The sequence below is a fragment of the Zootoca vivipara genome, chromosome Z2, assembly GCF_965207765.1.
Source record: "Zootoca vivipara chromosome Z2, rZooViv2.hap1.1, whole genome shotgun sequence".
Taxonomy (NCBI): domain Eukaryota; kingdom Metazoa; phylum Chordata; class Lepidosauria; order Squamata; family Lacertidae; genus Zootoca; species Zootoca vivipara.
The window spans coordinates 25,547,202-25,567,234 of NC_142585.1; the positions used below are offsets into that span (position 1 = coordinate 25,547,202).

The window sequence follows — 20,033 nt, forward strand, 5'->3', positions numbered from 1 at the left end:
TCCTTATACTGTATCCACTTGGTTTGAATTCATATGGAATAATGAAATCTGAAAAGTGAGCTTTTGCTCCCACACTACAGGAATGGCCTATTCAGCACGTACCAAAGTGGCGGCAACCAATGTCTCAATCATGACGCTTTGCTCTCCTTCCCAATCTTCTCAACGCTGTTTAAGGGAAATGCTGGTATCAAACGAGGAATGGGGGATTCAGTTTCCATTTAAAGGCAGACCTACCTAATTTGCACTTTCTCAAAACAGTATGTGAACTGAAAAGAAACGGCCATCCTTCAAAATTCACACTTCTCCAAATCATACAGTGCACTCCTCCATTAAAATGTTTATACTGGAGAAAGTAATGTACAACAAAACATAGAGAAAGTGCATTTTACTAGGAGAAATTGCTTTGCAAAAATGTGTATATTACATTTTAAAATGTGAATATTTGGAGAAAATTGCAGTAAAATGTTATTGAATTTTCATGAGGTTTCATTTTTTAAAAAAAAATATGTGGAAATAAGGGGGATTTAATTTAAGGTTGAAAAAACAAGGAACTGGACCGGGGAAATGCCATACCAATTCATAAATTTGTCCATTACTACCTGGAAGTAAGGGATGTGGGTGGCGCTGTGGTCTAAACCGATCAGAAGGTCGGCAGTTCGAATCCCCATGACAGGGTGAGCTCCCGTTGCTCGGTCCCAGCTCCTGCCAACCTAGCAGTTCGAAAGCACGTCAAAGTGCAAGTAGATGAATAGGTACCGCTCCGGCGGGAAGGTAAACGGCATTTCAGTGCGCTGCTCTGGTTCGCCAGAAGCGGCTTAGTCGTGCTGGCCATATGACCCGGAAGCTGTACGCCAGCTCCCTCGGCCAGTAAAGTGAGATGAGTGCCGCAAACCCAGAGTCGTCCGTGACTGGACCTAACGGTCAGGGGTCCCTTTATTTTACCTGGAAGTAAGACCCATTGAACTCAATTAGATTTACTTTTCAAAAGATATGTATGCCCTGTCAGTTAATCAGAGAGCTGGTATACAAAAAAGAGAAAATCTTAAAGATAAGTGGAATCCTCTTATTAAGTTTATAAAGAATATATATAATATAAATGGTTATGAATAATAATAATAATTTATTATTTATACCCCGCCCATCTGGCTGGATTTCCCCAACCACTCTAGGCTCCCAACATAATAATAAAAACACGATAAAACATCAAACATTAAAAACTTTCCCAAACAGGGTTTCTTTCAGATGTCTTCTAAAAGTCAGATAGTTATTTCCTTGACATCTGATGGGAGAATGTAATAGTTGTTCTGTGATTAATATCTATAAGTGTTTGCTGTGATTATTGTATATTTTGAAAGTGATAAAGTTTAAATTTATTAATTTTTTTTTAAAAAAAAAGAGGAACAGGAAATGTCAGAGTCACCTCATCCTTTGTACCAAAGCATGTGGCCTCCTTGACCAAATCCCTTTGATTTTAGTATGATGAACCTTGAGGAATTTATCTTGGCGAACAGATAAGATTTGACAGTGTTTTAGATGTCCACCCTGTTCACATCTTACACTCATGATTTTTCTTCTCCCGCAACAGAGAATGCCAACAGGGGTGTACTATTTATTCTGCACCCTTCTTAAAGACATATATCTGATGTATTTAATCCTAGTTATGTATCATTCATGGCTGTGAATATGGTGCTAACTATGAATATTGCAGAAAGTTCAGAGAGAAACATGAACACCAACAATGGCTACCATAGATGTATATAACCACACAAAGTGGGAAAGAGAGGTTTACATAAGAGCAGTGCTTTTTTTCTGGGGGGATGCAGGGGTACACACATTTTGTGAATCTTTGTAGGTACTTTTGTCCATTTACTGTATTTATATTCCCCCGATCTGAACTATAAAATGGTGATTTTATTGAGTCAAATGGAAAAAAGCAACTGCATAAGAGTAGGTGTGGTTCATTAAAAATTAGCAATGAAAACAGACTTCAAAAACAGCAGGCGGTAAAATTATAAAAGAGTACATCCAATCAAACAGTTTTTTAAAAACATACAAACAAACATATTACAACACTTTAAAAAAAGACAAATATACACAATAAATTATTGGTAACCACAGAGCTGGAAGGGGCCTGAAAAGTCATCTAGTCTGTTTGCTAATACAAGAAATCCCTGACAGGTGGCCATCCAGCATCCGATTAAAAGTTTAGAATGAAAGGGAGCCCACCACCTCCCATGTCAGTCTGTTCCACAGTTTGCAACATCAAGTTAATTCTAAAGTTTCATTGAAATGGATCATCTGAAAATAAAAATATATCACTTGCTTCAGAAACATCCCTGGTAAACAGAGAAAGTTTGGGTGTGTGGGTGTGTTGGTGCGCGCGCGCAAGCACATGGAATGGACATTTCCACTGTTGACTCCTTTAACAGGCATTGGTCTGTCTGGAGGATGAGAAGGCTCCATTGAAGTAGCTTGGAAGCCAGGTCTCCTTCCCAACTTATTGCAGACTCAGAGGAAGGAAACACAGACTTGAGAAGAAGACAGAACCTCACTTAGGAACAATCTGAGAGGAGGCATCTGCAGGATTTTATTTTTAAGGAACAGTATTTCATTGGTAGTAACAACAACAAAATCTTGTTGAAATGACAATATTCTCTCTACAAGAATAGCAAGCAAAAGAAAAGATCATCTGTTTGCTTGCAACACTTGTTGGTGGATGGTACTATTAATCTGTTGTCAGGAACAATCCTGCCTGACTGGCGGGGAGACAGGCTATGATCTAATAAGTGTCTTCCAGCATGAGATTCTATTATTCCTTTGTGTAGAGAGATGGCTCCCTTTGTCGCAGAGACCATTGATAAGTGAGATAAATAAAGTTGTTGTTGTTTTTTACCCTGTTTTTCCAATTCTTATTTTGCTGCACACAAACAAAAATATCTCAGTGCTAGGGGCTGGACCCTTGCTCATTCTGCCCACCAATCCCTGACCATTTTCCCCACATTAACCTCCTAGAGCTTCCCTTTCCTACTAAGCTCATTTTTCACCATCCCAACCCTATTTCTGAAGCCACTTCTCTCTTCTGTTCTGCACCCACGCTTTGCATTTTCACCTTCACATCCATGTCCAGGTCTCCCCTCACCCTCCTTTTCTGCAATCTGTTCCTTACAAACAAACAAACAAACAAACAAACAAACAAACAAACAAACCATCCCCCATGGTAACCTCCTGCATCACTGAGAGGAAAATTGTGGTTTTAAACAGCAACAGAGGTTGCCAATAACTCTCATTATCAGTAATGTATTGCCAACTTTTCAACTAAACCCTGATGCTCTGTCTTGAATGGTGGCTTAATCTGCAGTAGAAAACAAGCAGTGTATGTGACTGCATTTCCAAAAGTCTGTCCTGCTGTTCCTTGCTCCTACAGTTTTTCCTTCCTAGAAGCAGTTTTAGGTAATTTAAGACCCTGAACTTATGGGTGGTCCCCCTTTAGACAGCATTGCAGGGGATTGGACTAGATGACCCTGGTGGTCCTTCCAACTCTATAATTCTCTGATTCACCTTTCTATTCTTCCCACCCCCATCAGGTTCCCACCCTAAACCCTGCTTTAAGAAAGAACCCTGCTTTAAGATGTGCAGTTTTGCATTTAAACTCACAGAAATAACAACACACCCAGGAGTAGACAAATAAAACAGGGGTTGCTTTTGGTGGGCTAATGCTAAATAAATTTACTTGGAAATAAGCACCATTTTGTTTTAAAATTAAAAAATTAAAAAATGTGCATCTGTAATCATATGCATGTCTGGCCCAACACTAAAATACTTCTTAAAACAATATCCTATGGCAACAAGCACCGAAGCTGGTGGCCCCACTTATATTGGCCGAGATGTTCATACAAAGTCTCGAAAATCTGCCACTATCTGAGTCAGCTCTTGTCTTCCCCTCTGTCAAAGGCTATGTACACATCAGTGACTTAAAATGTAACAAGGTCACACACACATACACACCATGCTGCTTTTCAAGTCATATTTGCATGTTGCTGTACATGTGAAAGTGGGGCAGAAATGTCTTCACCTGATGTGCTTTACCTTGACTTTCCTCCCCATGCCTGCAACACACACCCCTCTACACACCCTCACTGAATAGCAAAGTTCTATTCAGTGAAGCTGCCATCTGTGCATGAGCTATGGTCGCCTCAAATGTACATACATCAGTTTAACTGCAAAGTGAATGTGACTTACATTTTCAAATCGGATAGAATCTGGTTTGACAGAAAATGCTGTATTTTTCAAGAAACTACAGGACAAATATGGATTGTGGCTAATGTCGTGTGTACACAGCTTCAGAACACCAGTGGTCAGAGTGCACTGCAGCCAGAGTAAACGGTAATATGTACAGAGCCAAAGTTTAGGCTGAAAACTCCGACTGAATGAAAGTAGCTTCTTGTTTGTTTGTTTTTAATGTCACTCACCCTGTGTTCATTTGTTGGATAATACTGGTAAATAGCTATCCATGCTCTGAAAAGCGTTTTTTGTTGTTGCTGAAGATCAAAGAATACGGTAGCCACTTAAGCACTGTTGCGGGAAAAAGATTGAGGAAGAACTGCATCACAGCAAAGAGGACAAAAGGTGCCATTTTGCATAAAATTTGCATGTGTTAACTTATAGCTATGCATGCATTATCAGAAAATTTGCTATCATAATAGAAATGTGAGAATCTGATTATCACCAGGTATCTCACCTGTGACCAGGTTTTCTGTTTGCCCTCTCATTCTGCTGTCTAGGTGCTGATAGCTTCAAAGCCCTCTTCTTATGATTCTTATTCCTTAAACTGGACTTGACCTGGACAGCCCTTCAGACGGAGGACTGACTGTCCTCTCATAACCCTTCATAATAGAGGACTCTCCTCTGTAAGACACAAGTAAGACACATGTTCACCCTAGATAAAAGCACACCAGTAGGGGCCTGCTGAACAGCTGGAAATCTTGGTACAGTAACCAGAATTTGAGGTAAAACAAACACCCTCTTAGAAATTGCCACCCATCCCCTGTGCCTGGGTCTCTGGGTCATCCAGACCTTTTGGTTAGTTTTTTACCCATTTTATTAGCTGGTTTGGAAAATCAGCAGTTATGTTCAGTTAACATCAGTTTCACTGGAACTCACATCTCTACTGTTATCCTAAAGCAAAAGCAGTTCATTGTTCAGTTTCTACCAATGCAAAGCACTCCTATGCCCCCTATTGTTTCTTAAAACACAGAAACAGAAAAAGTTGGGAAAGGAATGAAATGGTCATAATAAATATTTAATATTTTTAAAGATGGATTCAAGCACCAGCTAATTTATGCCCACCAAGGGATGTTTGGGATAGATTTGTTTTCTACTGTATTGTAATTTTACTCGTTGCTGCATCCCCACTTAGCATCATAACAGAAAAGAATACGGAATTTTCCATATCTGCAGCCAGATTTAGCTCCTTGGAATTTAAAATTTTTGCAAGAAAAAAACACAGCCTGATTTTGAGTGGGAGATATTGTATGAGCCACTAAAGAGTTGTGGGCGCAGAAATAACATATTGCTCAATGTTCCTACAAAAGTCCTGGACATTCAACTGAGGCCCAGTACAAGTTTGTCGCTATACATTTTGTGCTGGCAATAGGTGACCAGGAGTGTAATTTCATGCACATTTATGTGTGTGTTACATTTGCATGCCACCTTCCTCTGAGGAGCCAAAGACAACACACTTGGTTCCTTCTCTTTCCTTTTTATCCTCACAACAGCCCTGTGAGGTAAAGTTCGGCGGAAAGAGGAAGTGAGAGCTCACTCAAGAGTAAAAAAGCCTCATGCCACACACAGTCGACTAAGGATTAGACCGAGCACACGCCCTACATTTAGGCACATTCCTCTCCAAAGAATCCCGGGAACTTTAACAGCACCTTAGAGAACAACTACCGGTAAGTTTGTCATTGGTATAAACTTTCGTGTGCATGCACACTTCCCACGTGCTAGGAACTGCAGCTCTTTGGTGGTAAGCTACAGTTCCCAGGATTCTTTGTATGTTTGTGTTTCTTTTTAATGTACTGTATGGTTTGCCAACATTTGCGCTCCAGGTGTGGCTGGGCTGCAGTTCCCATCAGCCCAGCTAACATCGCCAATGGACAGCGATTATGGGAGCTGCTGTCCAGCAACGCCTGGGGGGCCGCTGACTCACCACCCTCCCTCGTCCTAACCACTGTGCCAGACTGCCTTTCTGGAGTGAAGCTGGTGGGAGCTGCAATGCTAAGCCTGGCGTGGCGGAGGGGGCTGGAGAAAGAGTTACGCTAAACCAGAACACCGGGCGGGCGGGGGGAGCCCAAACGCTGCGGAAGGCCTCTCATTCGTCGCCATAGCGACAGGCGGCCGGAACTTCTGGCCGACGCATGAAGCCGCCCGTTTGCCAGGATCTCTTCCAAGAGCGGTGCCACTCTAGACTTCGGCACCTCTATAGCGGAACTCCTTCCTCGGAGACCGCGCTTCCGTTTCCGCCTACCCCTCTCGCAGTCTCCCGCGTCCGTCTCGACTGTTCGAGCTTCTCAACCAACCGCTGTGCGTGCTTCCTAAGGTCAGCCTGGCCTGTCACTTCTCTGCCTCAGTCCCCGAGGGACGTCGCCCACATGGCTACCTCTGTGGTAAGAGTGGAAGCTGAGGAGGTGGCACGGGGCAGTGGTTAGAGTGTCGGCCCAGGAGACGGAGGACGTGGGTTCAGGTCGCCTTGCCGCGTAGCTCTTAGGGTGGCCTAGCCTCTGCCTGCCTAACTGGGTTCGTTGTGTTGATAAATTTGGGAGGAAGGGACACATGCGACCTAGGTGGAGGGCTGGCCCTTGAGGCAATGTGAGGCCACCACCTCGGGCGGCAGGAGCAACGGGCGGAAGAACCGACTTCCAAGGAATGTATTGCCGGCTGCCGCTGCTGCAGTAGCAATGGCAAATGAGGTCGGATCCTTGGGGGTTGCTTTGTTCAAGAGTTTCAGCCACTGGAAAATTTTGAGCCACTAGTGTGCTCTGTTTCTCTCTCAGCCTAACCTAACAGGCTTCTTGTGTGAATGGAATGGGGAGGGATGGAACAAACAAGTATGTGGTCCTAGGTGACCTTCACTGTAGAAGGGCCCACTAAAAAGTTCATAGTGCAGGAGCACATTTTTTCCTAAGAAACAATCCCTTTGGTGCCTTTCTCCTAGAACATAGTTGAAGGCATAACTTCACTGCTGCTTCTCTTCCTCTAATCTGATACTGTCTGGGACTGTTTCATGTAATTATGGTCGACAAAATCATAGTCATAGGCCATTTCTGCCAGTCACTTCTATAAAGTGGTATGGCTTTGGGGCAGGGGTTACAACAAAGCAAAACTATGGAAGAGATTTCCATCTATTAGCCATACTAACTCCTGTATGTCACAAAAAGGAAATCATTCAGAACTTTACAAAATGGAGTCCCCTTCTCTGCATCTGACATCTTTACCTTACTGTTGACACCCTTCAAAAATAGTTTCACTGAGCTGTGTTTTTATGTTTAGAATTTTAAAACCTATGTGGATCAAGCTTGCAGAGCTGCTGAAGAATTTGCAAATATTTACTATGAAACCATGGATAAAAGGAGACGGGTATGTAGATTCCTAACAGGTTTTGTATTTGGTGTGGGGGTTTTTTTTAGTAGAATTATTTACTGCATTTCACAAAGTACATATCTGAGTTCTGATGTTGTATGTGCTGATATTATTCATGCTAATATACATATTTGTACATGCTGAGATTATTAGATCATTCCATGTTGTCATGGACACAGCCTTCAATCACATGTCATTTGTTTCTATCTCTTAACAGCTTGATCCTCTATATGTTTACTCAAAAATATGTTCAGTGGGAGGTTTACTCTGTGGGAATATCTGTAAAGAACTGCATCCAAAGGCTACAATCCTATACCACTTGCCTGTAAGTCCTACTGAACGCAGTGGTGTTTAAATAGACATGTATAGGATTGTGTTATAAATAGTGCAAACAGGTACACAGAAGTGTGGAAGTAATGACTGAGCAGTTCCAGTTACTTGACATGAAATGGTAGCTACTTGACCTGAGTGTTTCTCCCTTTGAACTCAGTGGGGCTCACCTTTCTGTAGACATAGAACCAAAGAATTGGAAGGAACCTTGGAAGCCAAGTCCTGGCTCAGTGTAGGATTTGCATTGCAGGGTGCAACTTCTTGCACCCCTAACAGATGGCTGTCCAACTCCTGCTTACACACCTCCAGCAAAGGAGACTCATTGCCTCCCAAAACAGTCGTATTTCACTGTTAAAACAGTTCTTAATGTTAGGTTGTTTCTCTTAATGTTTTAGTAGGTGCATCAGCTAAGATACCTAGTTCCTTTTCCAGTGTACTGCTGCCAAGCAAGGTCTCCCACATCCTATATTTGGTGCTTTGATTTGAGTGTGTTAATTACAAGACTTCAATGCATCTCTGTGGAATTTCATCTTGCTGGGTTTTGTGGGGGGACTTCTTTAAAAAGCCTTTCAGATTTTTTAAAATTAAAAAACCCTAAAGGAAAGGGGAAAATGTAAATACTGCAGCAACCTATAGGAAGCGGTGCTGTAATTAAAGCACAGTACCCCCTTGGAGTTCATGTAATGCTGCCTAATATTTCTCAGGTGTTGACCAAACTCTACCTGGACAAAGCGACCCTGGTTTGGAACGGGAATGCAGTATCTGGGCAAGCAGCACTTGCAGAATTCTTTGAAATGTTGCCTTCAAGTGATTTTCAAGTTACTACATTTGATTGCCAGCCTGTTCATGGTAAGATACCTTGTCAAACAGTGTAGCCCACAAATCAGGGAAGTTAGCTTGATTCTAAATATGTAAGTTGAATTATTTAACCTTTTCACATTATGTAACTTGCAACCATTCCAGTTTCAGAAATTTCAGCTATTCCTTTGCGTTTCTGAATTATGTGGTTAAATTATGTCTACCCAGTCTGTTCTTGTGATGTTTCTGCATATTCTTCCAAAAAATTGTAGAAATGGAAAAGCATCCATAGTGTTCCTGATGGTCTTTGGGGAAAGGTTGCAAGGAACAGCTTTGTTCCCATTTGTGCTTATTTTTGTAGCTCCAGCAGAAAACTCTTGCAAAAAGTGTGACAACATGCTTTTTAAAAGTGCTTATTAAATATTTTTTGTGATACAAAACTAACAAATAAACAAGGAAAAGTACATATAGTGTCTCCACTTTCAACTCATAGAGTCTTTTTCATAGTTTACTTACGTTCGGTGTGATACACTATTGTCACAGACTTAGGGGGAACAGGGGAGAGAAAGAAGGAGGGAGAGGGTTGGGGGGGATAGTGGTCTTTTCATTCTATTGTGCAGGGTTTTTGTGTCAGCATTTAATGGGTAGGTCCTTTATATAGTTACTGATTTTTACTAGCATTGTGAGAGATTGGAGAGTCCAGAGCTTGGTTGGTTGTTTTCAGTTGGTTGCAGTAAGGTTTGTTTGTTTGTTTGTTTGTGTGTAAGGGTGTTGTGTCAAATTAGCCTTATTGATTTGTATGCTGTTGTTGGGGATAGGTCATAATCTTGTTGGACAGTATGCTTTTTAGAACATCAGTTCCTGTGCCACCTTACAAGGATGCTGGACAGGACAGAACAAAATCCTATGAACTGTAGAAAGAGTGCTGGTGTGGACATAACCTGAATATAATTGTTTTTAGAAGCCTTAAAGTTTAATTTGAGTTTCCTGTAAGTCGCCTCTTTGAACAGTCCTTTGCCCAACTTATTTCATATTTTTAATTTTTAAAATTACATTTCTATACTGTCCTTCATCTGAGGGCCACGGGACGGTTTACAATGTTAGCATCCCTCTGTCTAGGGAGATAATTGAAGAGCGCACCTTTGGGGATAAAGTCAAACCACTGGAGAGTTACAGTGCCTGCTTTGGCTGTAGAGTCCAGTGGGGCAGATGAAGATGTTTGGTTTTGCTGCTGCAGGTGCACCATGGCATTTCTTCTCTTTGTGCTCCTTCCAGTGGTCATTCATCCTCTGGTCACTGCTGTGGACACACAACCTGACTGTCTGTCTCCAGGCTTTGCAATTGTCTGTAAGGGATTGACATACAGCGGCAATCCCAGCCTCCGTGTCACATTTGCAGACATCTTTGTAACACAGAGTCGGTCTGCCAGCAGGCCTAGTCCCTGAAGCCAGCTCCACTCAGAGCACATCCTTGGGGATCCTACCATCTTCCATTCTGTGTACATGACTAAACTAGTGTGGATGTTTCTGAAACAGAAATGTGAACATGCTAGGAATGTGGGCTTGGGAGAGCACATCTTTGTTTGAGACTCTGCCCTGCCATGTGATGCCCAAAATCTACCTGATGCAGCACATGTGAAAGACATTGGGGTTTTGCTCCTAGCAGGTGTAAATTGCCCAGGACTCACTTCTATAAAACAAGTATGCATAGCATAGCATAGTAACAAACAAAACATAGTCAGGATGGCGAACAGTAGCACTGAAATTATTGCTCTTTTTGTAGATTCTGTTTTCATGTTGCATTTTTGTATTGTTATTGGATATATACATATTGAAAAATGAAATAACGAATAATTGTGTCGGGGAGGGGGGGTTGCTAGTTGTCAAATTAGAGGAGATGCATAGCTCAGTGGCAGAGCATCTGCTTCGCACACCGAAGGTCCCAGAATCAGCCTCCAGCCTCTCAAGATGGTACTGGGATAGACTCCCTGCCTGAAATCCTGGAGAGCTGCTGCCACTCAGTGTAGACAACACTGAGCTAGGTGGACCAATATTCTGACTTGGTAGAAGCTGCTTTCTAGACACCCATAGAACATTGTAAAGTGGCACCTTGGACTAAACCATTGGTGGGTAAGCTGTGGCACCAATGACTCTCTCTCTTGTCATCCCTGACTTTTGGCTATGCTGGGAAATGAGAGTCCAACAATACATGGAGGGCCACAGGTTAGCCATCCTAGGGTTAAACAGTATAATAACAAGATGAATTTACTCATACTTCTTGAGCTTCACACACATGCATACCTGTTTCATGATTGCACTGCAAGCTTCTATAATACTGATTGTATTGTTGGTTGCATTTTACAGGTGTTTTAGTTAGAAAGAGGAGGAAGAAGCAATAACTTTGAAATGCTTGATAGCAATTCTGTACAGTATAAAAGTACGCTCGTGATTTACTGGCATGCCTTAATATCTTCTGTTCTGTTTCTTTCTGAAGAGCAAGCCACTCAGAACCATAACACCATCCTTGTTGTGACATGTGGATCTGTCAAATTTGATGGGAGCAAGCAGCAGTACTTCAATCAGAACTTCTTGCTAACAGCACAAACCACAAACAACAACACAGTGTGGAAGATTGCGAGTGACTGCTTCCGCTTCCAGGACTACCCTAATTAGTGGGGAGCAGCAGTTGGCTATACGTCTTCTGGACAAGATAATTGGCTTTCAGGATGGTCATACTCTGGATGTGAGAAAGTACCTCCTTTTTGAAAGAAACTTCCTCTTGCCAGGAATTACCAACTTCAGAACAGCAAAAATCAGACTTACTTATTTAAGAATGCTGTCTGTGGCTTCAGTAAATCAACATAGGAAAATACTGTTATGGTTTATTTGCATTGATGACTCATTCATACATATTGTATACAAGCACTATCGGTCACAAGTTGTATTTGTTTTGGTGAGAAATTAAAATAGCTGTAACAACAAGGTGAGGATGCAGTTCCTGACTAACTTGAAGTCTTCCCTAGAATCTGAAAATCTTGGTGCAAATAAGTACAGCTGGAAGAAGATTGTGTGAAGGACAATGTGTTCAGTGGTACCTCGGGTTACAGATGCTTCGAGTTACAGACTCCACTAACCTGGACGTAGTACCTCGGGTTAAGAACTTTGCTTCAGGATAAGAACAGAAATTGTGTGGCGGCAGCGGGAGGCCCCATTAGCTAAAGTGGTGTCTCAGGTTAAGAACAGTTTCAGGTTAAGAACGGACCTCCAGAACAAATTAAGTTCTTAACCTGAGGTACCACTGTAATTGTCTCTGGGCTGCCATGCATTTCTAGTAAAGGAAGCTATTGGAGAGATACAGTCATACCTCGGTTTAAGTACGCTTTGGTTTGAGTACTTTCAGTTTAAGTACGCCGCGGACCCGTCTGGAACGGATTAATCCGCTTCCATTACTTTCAGTGGGAAAGTTCGCTTCAGGTTAAGTATGCTTCAGTTTAAGTACTCCGCAGACCGTCTGGAACGGATTAATCCACTTTCCATTACTTTCAATGGGAAAGTTCGTTTTAGGTTAAGTATGCTTCAGGTTAAGTACAGACTTTCGGAACGAATTGTGTACTTAAACCAAGGTACCACTGTATTTGGAAGACCTCAACACCCTGAGGCTATTTTTTTGAGCTGCTTTGGAATCGCTTTGGTTACACTGTGTTGCTTTGTGCTGTATTCTCTATGATTTATTGAGTTTGTATGTAGCCGTTTTACTGGCTACATAAAAAAATAAAAATAAAATTTAAAAAGGGGTTGAGAGATTTTGACTCTTTTGTAGCAGTTACACACAATGGTGATTGCTCCAAGCATGTTAAAACTTGGTTACATTTTGCATCTGCCCTCATCCACCTTTAAATATAGGTTCCGCATGAAAATACTTGAGCTGGAATAAATCATAGACACTTAGCTTTGCAAATAATAAAACCGCTTGCATCCCCCAGGATCTCTGTTACAGCAGAGGTGACCAAGGAGTGTCCAGAGCATTGTCTAGTCCTGTTGTGTTGGATGAGTTTCAGTTGGTAAGAATTGAGAATGTAGACAAGGTGCTTAGATTGATCAGGACGGTCATTTGCACTCTGGACCCTAGTTCATTTTGGCTGATAAAAACTACCAGTGAGGGGCCAGGTGGCTGGGCCAGAGAGGTGATTAATGTCTCCTTGCAAAAGAGGGTGGTCCCTGCCTGCTTGAAGGAGGCAGTGATAAAGCCACTCCTTAAGAAACCCTCACTGGACTCGGAAAATCTAAGTGGGTGGTCACAGATCAAATCCAGGCACTCTTGGAGGAAACTGATTTTCTATATACAGTCATACCTCTTCTTGCGAACACTTCATGTTGCATTTTTTCGGGTTAAGAACGCAGCAAACCCGGAAGTGTTTACTTCCAGGTTTTGCCGCACACGCAGAAGCGTTCTGCATGGTTCGTGCACGCGCAGAAGCGCTCTGTTGCACTTCACGCATGCGCAGTAGCCCCGCTCTGGTTGTGGAATTTTGGCGGTGCAAACGGCCCCCCAGAACAGATTGTGTCCGCAACCAAAGGTACCACTACATTTCAATAGGGATTTAGGCACGGTTTTGTCATAGAAACTGTTTTGGTCACCCTGTATGATGACCACTGTTGGGAGAGAGATAGGAAATGTGTCCTGGAGCAGCTGTCCAAATTGGAGGTGTGTGGCACTGCTTTGTGGTGGTTCAAGGCGTACTTGTGTGGTCGTTTCCAGAGGGTGATGCTTGGGGAGTGTTCTTCACCTTGGAGCCTTCAGTGTGGGGTTTCTCAGGGTTCAGTTTTGTCCCCCATGCTGTTTAACATCTACATGAACCTCCTTTACACCTGCAGGTGAGGCAGTGGTTGTACTTGACCATTGCCTTAGCAACAGACTGGGTGAGAGCCAACAAACTGAAACTCAATCCAGGTAAGACTGAAGCACTGTTAGTAGGAGGTTCCCTAGACTGGATGGATGGGAGGTTGCCTCAGAAGCAGAAAAATATATTTTTGTGGTTGTGGGGGATGAAAATGTTGGAGAATTCTTGTCTCATGCTACTGCCATAGCCACACTGTAGGGGTTCATTAGCACATGGCTGTAGGTGGGTGTCATCCTTTGGCCTCTATGTATTTAAAACACACAAGGCGATTTCACTGGGTCACACAAGTTAGCCATCCCTCTTGATGATGCCACAAATGCCAGCCAGTGCCACCTGGTGGTTTGTGTGAATGAGCCCCATATGAGTCCCTGCATACTCATTTTTGGGTTCCACACAAGGTAGAACCCCAGGCCAATTGGGTTTTCTTCTCATGTGGAGTTGTACTTGTGTGTGTTTGATGGTGCAAATGTGTGGGGCCCTTTCACACAGCCTCCGCATAAAAAGCCATTGTGAGTGGTTGCTTCATTGGCAAGAGGGTTGGGCTAACCAGAACGACCCAGCAACCCCTTCATCCTAGTATTGCTATATTTCAAAAGTGAAAATTGACACAAAAGTTATGGTGCTTTTTTAGTTTTGTCCAAATTCCGAATGTATGGCTACCCTATTTCATCCAAGCTTTCAGTGTATGAACAGGGTGATGGGTGAGATTAATTGCTTAATGTGGATGAGGTTGTGGCAAAATACACACATTTGCTGAAAGGCAGTAAGCTTCTGTTCATAGATGAAGTGATGGCAATCCCATGTTATGCAGTAAATAGTGTTGGGGAGCCTCTCCTGAGAAAAAGCCCCCCTCAAGTGCCTTACACCTTGTATAGTGGGGAGAAAAACATTTTCTGTGGATGACCTGTCTGAGCCATCTGAAGGACAAAGCCTCCTCTTGCGATTAATCAATATTTTCGGATGGCTTTTTGTGCAGCCTTCAGAATAATTCTGTGGGTAGTACTGGACTGTTTAGTTCAAGATGATGAGCGACACCTCAGACAACTGTGAAATTTTATCTAGTTCCAAGTCTATAGTAAGACCCCAATCTCAGCATTGTAACAGTGTTTTTTTTTGTTCAATTTGTAGGCTGTTAAAAAAAGAATATTTACCGCATAAGGCTTTACTGCTAACTCAAAAACATTTGACAAAGACATGTACATTTGCATGTGATTTATTCTTCCGGATGTTTCATTGTGCAGGCATTTGTCTTTGTATTAGCATGAGTCCTATGTGATAAAGTAGAATGCCCCTGGGTATGCTGTAATCTTTTTTTTCCCAAATGTGCATATACCTTATGCATACTTTCAACCATAAATGTATGGTATTGGAATTAAATTATTTTTACTTTACAGAAGCTTCAAATGGTATGCAACCGAAGAATGGTGTGAGACCCATTAATATGATTTGCCTTTTTTAAAAAATCATTTTTATTTGGTTTTTACAATGCAAAATTATTTTAAAAAATTCAATGACATATCCATATGGAGAGATTCCTCCGAATCTCAGGACTATATAATTTGCCTTTCAAAAATGTTCTTTCTGAAAGACGCTGTATTAGAGAAATCTTTCCACCCGGAAGCTTTTACATATGCAAGAGGCCCACCAAATTGTGGGAATGTGAACTGAAACATAAAGAGGTGCTCCTACATTCATAGATGGGTCTCTCCTGCTAACTTGCTTTTTCTTTGCCTTCCTTTGCCATGGGTCATCCTTATTTACACCACTTGCTTCTCATTTGTCCTAAATCTTCACCCAGCCCAGCTCTACCTTCCTTGATGTCTGCCTATTTTGCTTTTGCCATTGCCCCATTTTATACCACCTTCTTCCTGCCTGCCCCAGTTCATTATAGCTCGGCCTTAGAACTATGTTATGATGCATGTGGCTGTTGGAATGTCTGTGAAAATACAGCCTACAGACGGGGAAATCAGATTACCCACCCTAGCAGAATAATGTCAGTCTTGAAACCTTGATGGTCCATGTCTAGTACTGTCTTAACAGTAGAGGGAGCTGGGGCTTAGTCACTTGCTCACTGCTACTCCTGCCCCTATTCTCTTGACACAAATTCAACAAGGTTATCCAGTGGCTACTGGTCACAATAGCTATGCTCTGCCTCCACACAGCGATGCTTTTGAATGCAAGTTACTGGAAATCATGGGAGGAAAGAGTGCTCTTGTGCATGAATCCTGCATGTGGGTTACCCACAGGCATCTGGTTGGTCACTGTGAGAACAGGATGCTGGACTAGATTGGGCATTGGCCTGATCCAGCAGGCTCTTACGTTTTTATGTGGGGCATCAAGTCCCAAATGCAGGTAGGAAAAGAGTGAACCATGACAACAAAATTAGGGACATGTGAAGTCTGCCTCTCAGAAATGTACTAGAAAGCTTGCAGTAACTTGTCACAAATACAGTAATTAGAAAAAGTCACAGGAATGGTATGTGAATCTACATCAAAGTAGAAAAAACAAGATACTGGAAATACAATTACTCCTGTCTCCCCTATACAAACAGTTGCTAGGTGTATCAAGGTCTACACATGAGGTGTATCAAAGTCTATACATGGGTATAAAATTGCTCCAAAGTCCATGAACACAACAGGCAAAATATTAATCCGTTTCAAATTATTATTCTCTCAACAGGAACAAACAAGCACTTGCTTGCTTCATTTCTAAATACACTGCAGTGTTTGACATGTATTGGACCTTTATCAAAGGCACAGAAAATTCCCTGTTACTGAAAATGACTATCGTTTACAAGGATAATAAATACCGTACTCATTTATTATCACTGTGGAGCTGCAAAATTCTGTTGATAGTGGACATACCTACAAGAGACTATAACAGGGCCCTGCTATCAGCCAAATGTTTTTGCTTCCCAGTAACCGCAAATTACAATTGTCATTTATTATCATTGGACTGGAGCCAGATTAAGTTAGTTGCACTTAAATCTCATTCAAACAAATTTGAAAAGTCACAATTGATTTTAATGGGTCTTCAGCACAACTACGGTAACTTATAGTGCAATCCTATACACGTTATTCAAAGGGAAGTCTCAATGTGTTAATTAGTACAGTAAGTGTTTAAGACTGCAATCTTAGAGTGCAATCCTATAAATGTCTACCTAGAGGTTAGTCCCACTGAGTTCAGTGGGGTTTACTCTCCTCTCTATACACACACATACCCCACTGAACACATTGAGAGAGGCTGTGGACACTAAAAAAGTAACAGAAGTCAGCAGAAGACATTCATACAGTAATTTGTACTGATTTGTCCTCAATTACATTGCATTTGAAGGCAAATTAATTTGTTTAAAAATTTTCCCACTGATATATATATATATAGAGAGAGAGAGAGAGAGAGAGAGAGAGAGAGAGAGAGAGAGAGAGAGAGAGAGAGAGAGAGAGCGCAACTTTGGGGTGTCCTGGTTCTTACTTTTTGAAATATGGCAATCCTACATTGCGGAGAATAAAACTCCATATAGATGTTGGCAACAGGACCTAGCATTTTTTAATTTAAAACATTACTTTGCTGCCCTTTAATACAAAATTTCCAGGGAGGTTTGCGATATTTAATACAAACACTATAAAAAGCATAAAAGAGGGGTTTTTTAATGACACCTAAAAAATTATCTAGTGTACACCAGAGGTTAAAAGGCAAAGCCTAGGAGGGAAATACCGCCTGATACCTAATACATTGATGCAGGTCAGCCTTTCCCAACCTGGTTCTACTGACTGTTCTTGATGGGTGTTGTAGTCCAAAACACCTGGAGGACGCCAGGTTGTTTAAGGCTGTGTCAAGAGATCCAGAACACTTTCCAGCTGAGAAAATGGCAGAGTATGCAAGACTGGGGGTAGCCCACCACCCCTACTGAAAAGTAGAGACATTGGTGTTCATTTCTGGGGCAGGGGGTCCTCTCTTCCTCTGGCGGCAATTAAAGGGAACAAAAGGTTTGTGCTGTTAAAACCCAAAGCGGTGTCATACCAGGTCTCCAGCCTCAACACAAACACAAACACACCCCTTCCAACCCACATGGCTTGCTCTCTTTGTTTCCCTGGCCAGCGCCCCTCCTCTTAGGACTATTGATGGGCTGTGCAGCTGCTGAGGGTAGCAGGGGGGTGGGGGAGAAGCTTGAAACACAGGGCCCCAGAAAAGTATTTGCTTGAATGGCAGGGTTTGTGTGTTCATAGCCAAAGCTCATTTCAATATGATATTTTGAAGACAAATTATCCTCTCCTTTCCAGGGTGGTGGGCACCTTTTAATTGAAAACCCATCATCAAAGAAAAAGAAATAAAAATGGATGTTAAGCAGCAGAACAGCTACAGATACTTTATATGAAATGCTCTCCATCATAGGACTGCCTGCACAATATAAAGCACATTCCACTGCCCACCACCCTTAACAAATTACAGTTCCCATGATTCTTTTGGGTTGTGGGCGGCGGAATGTGCTTTAAATGTAGGGTGTGCAGGCAGACTTTTATGTCCTGCGAGCTCCCAAGGGAACCAGATAAACATGTCTGTCTTCCAAACAGAGCCAGAGATGGATCCCAGTCCGGGTGACTTGTGTTCTCTTAAGGAAGAGCATCCCACTGTTAACTCCACCACTACCTTGCACAACATGCCCTCGCTCTGGCATATGTGTCCACTGATTTGTTTTGCAGTCAGCACAGTCCATACTGGAGATGGAGAACCTAGTTTCCTCCAGATGCATTTAAAGCACATGGCTACCCTGGAAGAATCATAGGAGCTGGAAGTCTTAGTGGGAACATCCGGAGGGAAACAGGTTCCGCACCGCTGGTGTAAATACCTAAATATACCTGCACAGCAGCACAACGCTCGCTCCGCTTAAGACTAACCGAACCGTCTTTTTGCCTAGCGCCATCTGCCTCCCCATGCTAGATTCAGTCTGATTGAACTCAAAGCTTGCACGCGGCTTCCTCGTGGGGCAAATGAAGCGACAGGACTGATTGCTTGGTTAATTTTTGTTGTATCTTTGCCCCCGCCTAGCTAAGAGGCGCAGATCGCAGTTCAGAATTCCAGCCTTTGAGCGGACCGCATCCCCCACCCCCGAGAGCATTTCTTCAGATTTGGGGTGGGCCGATCCGATCCTTCTCCGGAGCCTTCCTCCTCTCTCACAGATGCTCGCTGTCGTCGCCGCTGCTCCCCCTCTCCCCGCTGGCAGCCGCCAGCATCCCCTCGCCCAAGCTAGGCTCCCCGGCCACCGCCGCCAGCTTCGTTCCTGGTCCTCCTCCGCCCCTTCCCAGGCTTCCCGTTCTCGCCGTCCAGTCGCTCTCGATGTACAAGTGGTAAGGGTCGTGCTTGGACTCCAGCTTCCTGGAGCGCGTGTAGGCCAGGATCAGGCCCCCGGCCAGGCAGCCATAGAATATCATGATGAGCAAGATGTACAGGTAAGCATCGTCTGCGCCCGCTTTGCTGCCCGCCGCTGTCGCCTGGCTTGGAGCCGGGAGTGAGTCGTCGAGGAGGCTGCTGCCTTTGCGGATGGCATTGGGAGCAGCGCCGCCGCCGTGCAGCTCCTGCCAGAGCCGGCTCAGGAGGACCTGGATTCGGAGACTTTCGCTGCAGTTCATCGGCCCCTGCATCCGCCGCCTTGGCACGCTCGCTAGCCTCGAGTCCTTTTTGGCCTCCTTGCTCCGCGCCCCTTTCCTTGCAGACGCGCACTGCCCACGCAGCAGCAACAGCAGCCGTTGCCTCCTGGCCTCTCACGCCTTGGCCATCTGCTTCTCGCCTGGCGCTGGAGGGACAAAGGCGTCTGCAGCCTACCCTACCCCACCCCCTTGCGGGAGAAAGCAGGGGGTGCCTGCCTTTCCCCCTCTCTCGGCCGCCTGCTACCCAGATCTCTCCAAGGGGGATGGGCAGGGTGGGGGAAGAGTCTCTCCGCCTCTAAAAAGCTTCTTTGTTCCTTAACTGGTAATCCTGGAGCCTGGCTGCCTTATGATATTGCCAGTGGTCTGCTCCCACTCTCCATTCCGCCCACGAACTCAAATATAGGAAGGTGTCTTTGAAATTTTGGGGGGTGCTGCTGCTTTGAGATCTGAAACTCCCCTTACCTGTCACCCTCAGCGAATGTGTTGGGGGTATGGGTCCATCAGTTTGTTTGATTTTTTAAAAGAGGTTTTGCAGTCATCATCGTTTTGCTAAGTCTAGAACTTTGCTTTAATTCTGGTGGTGCAGATGAAAAGCTAGCGGCAAGGGCATCCTTATTGGGTCTCTTCTTGTTGCTTTGCCTAAATGTGCACAATGATGCTTGAGATTATTTCTGTGCAGCCTTTTCCAAGTGCCTTCCAGATGATTTGGACCACAAGTCCCACCA

At 43.4% G+C, this 20,033-nt stretch overlaps 2 protein-coding genes across 3 annotated transcripts; one reads left to right on the forward strand and one right to left on the reverse strand.

Annotated features, from left to right (window-relative positions):
• The first annotated feature begins 5,777 nt into the window (after positions 1 to 5,777).
• Positions 5,778 to 12,556, forward strand: NXT2 (nuclear transport factor 2 like export factor 2). 2 transcript variants are annotated; one of them, XM_088664639.1, is made up of 4 exons: positions 5,778 to 5,948; positions 7,546 to 7,632; positions 8,670 to 8,814; positions 11,257 to 12,556. In XM_088664639.1, exons 2-4 carry the CDS (start codon positions 7,615 to 7,617, stop codon positions 11,433 to 11,435), a joined length of 342 nt encoding a protein of 113 aa, XP_088520765.1. In that variant the 5' UTR covers positions 5,778 to 5,948; positions 7,546 to 7,614; the 3' UTR covers positions 11,436 to 12,556. The 2 variants fall into 2 exon arrangements, with proteins under 2 accessions (XP_088520765.1, XP_034969986.1); XM_035114095.3 differs by lacking the exon at positions 5,778 to 5,948 and adding an exon at positions 6,523 to 6,662.
• A 2,549-nt stretch (positions 12,557 to 15,105) lies between these two features.
• On the reverse strand, positions 15,106 to 19,446 carry KCNE5 (potassium voltage-gated channel subfamily E regulatory subunit 5). Its single transcript, XM_060270284.2, has one exon. The coding sequence runs from the start codon at positions 19,300 to 19,302 to the stop codon at positions 18,835 to 18,837; it is 468 nt and encodes a 155-aa protein (XP_060126267.1). The 5' UTR covers positions 19,303 to 19,446; the 3' UTR covers positions 15,106 to 18,834.
• Between the last annotated feature and the right edge of the window lie 587 nt (positions 19,447 to 20,033).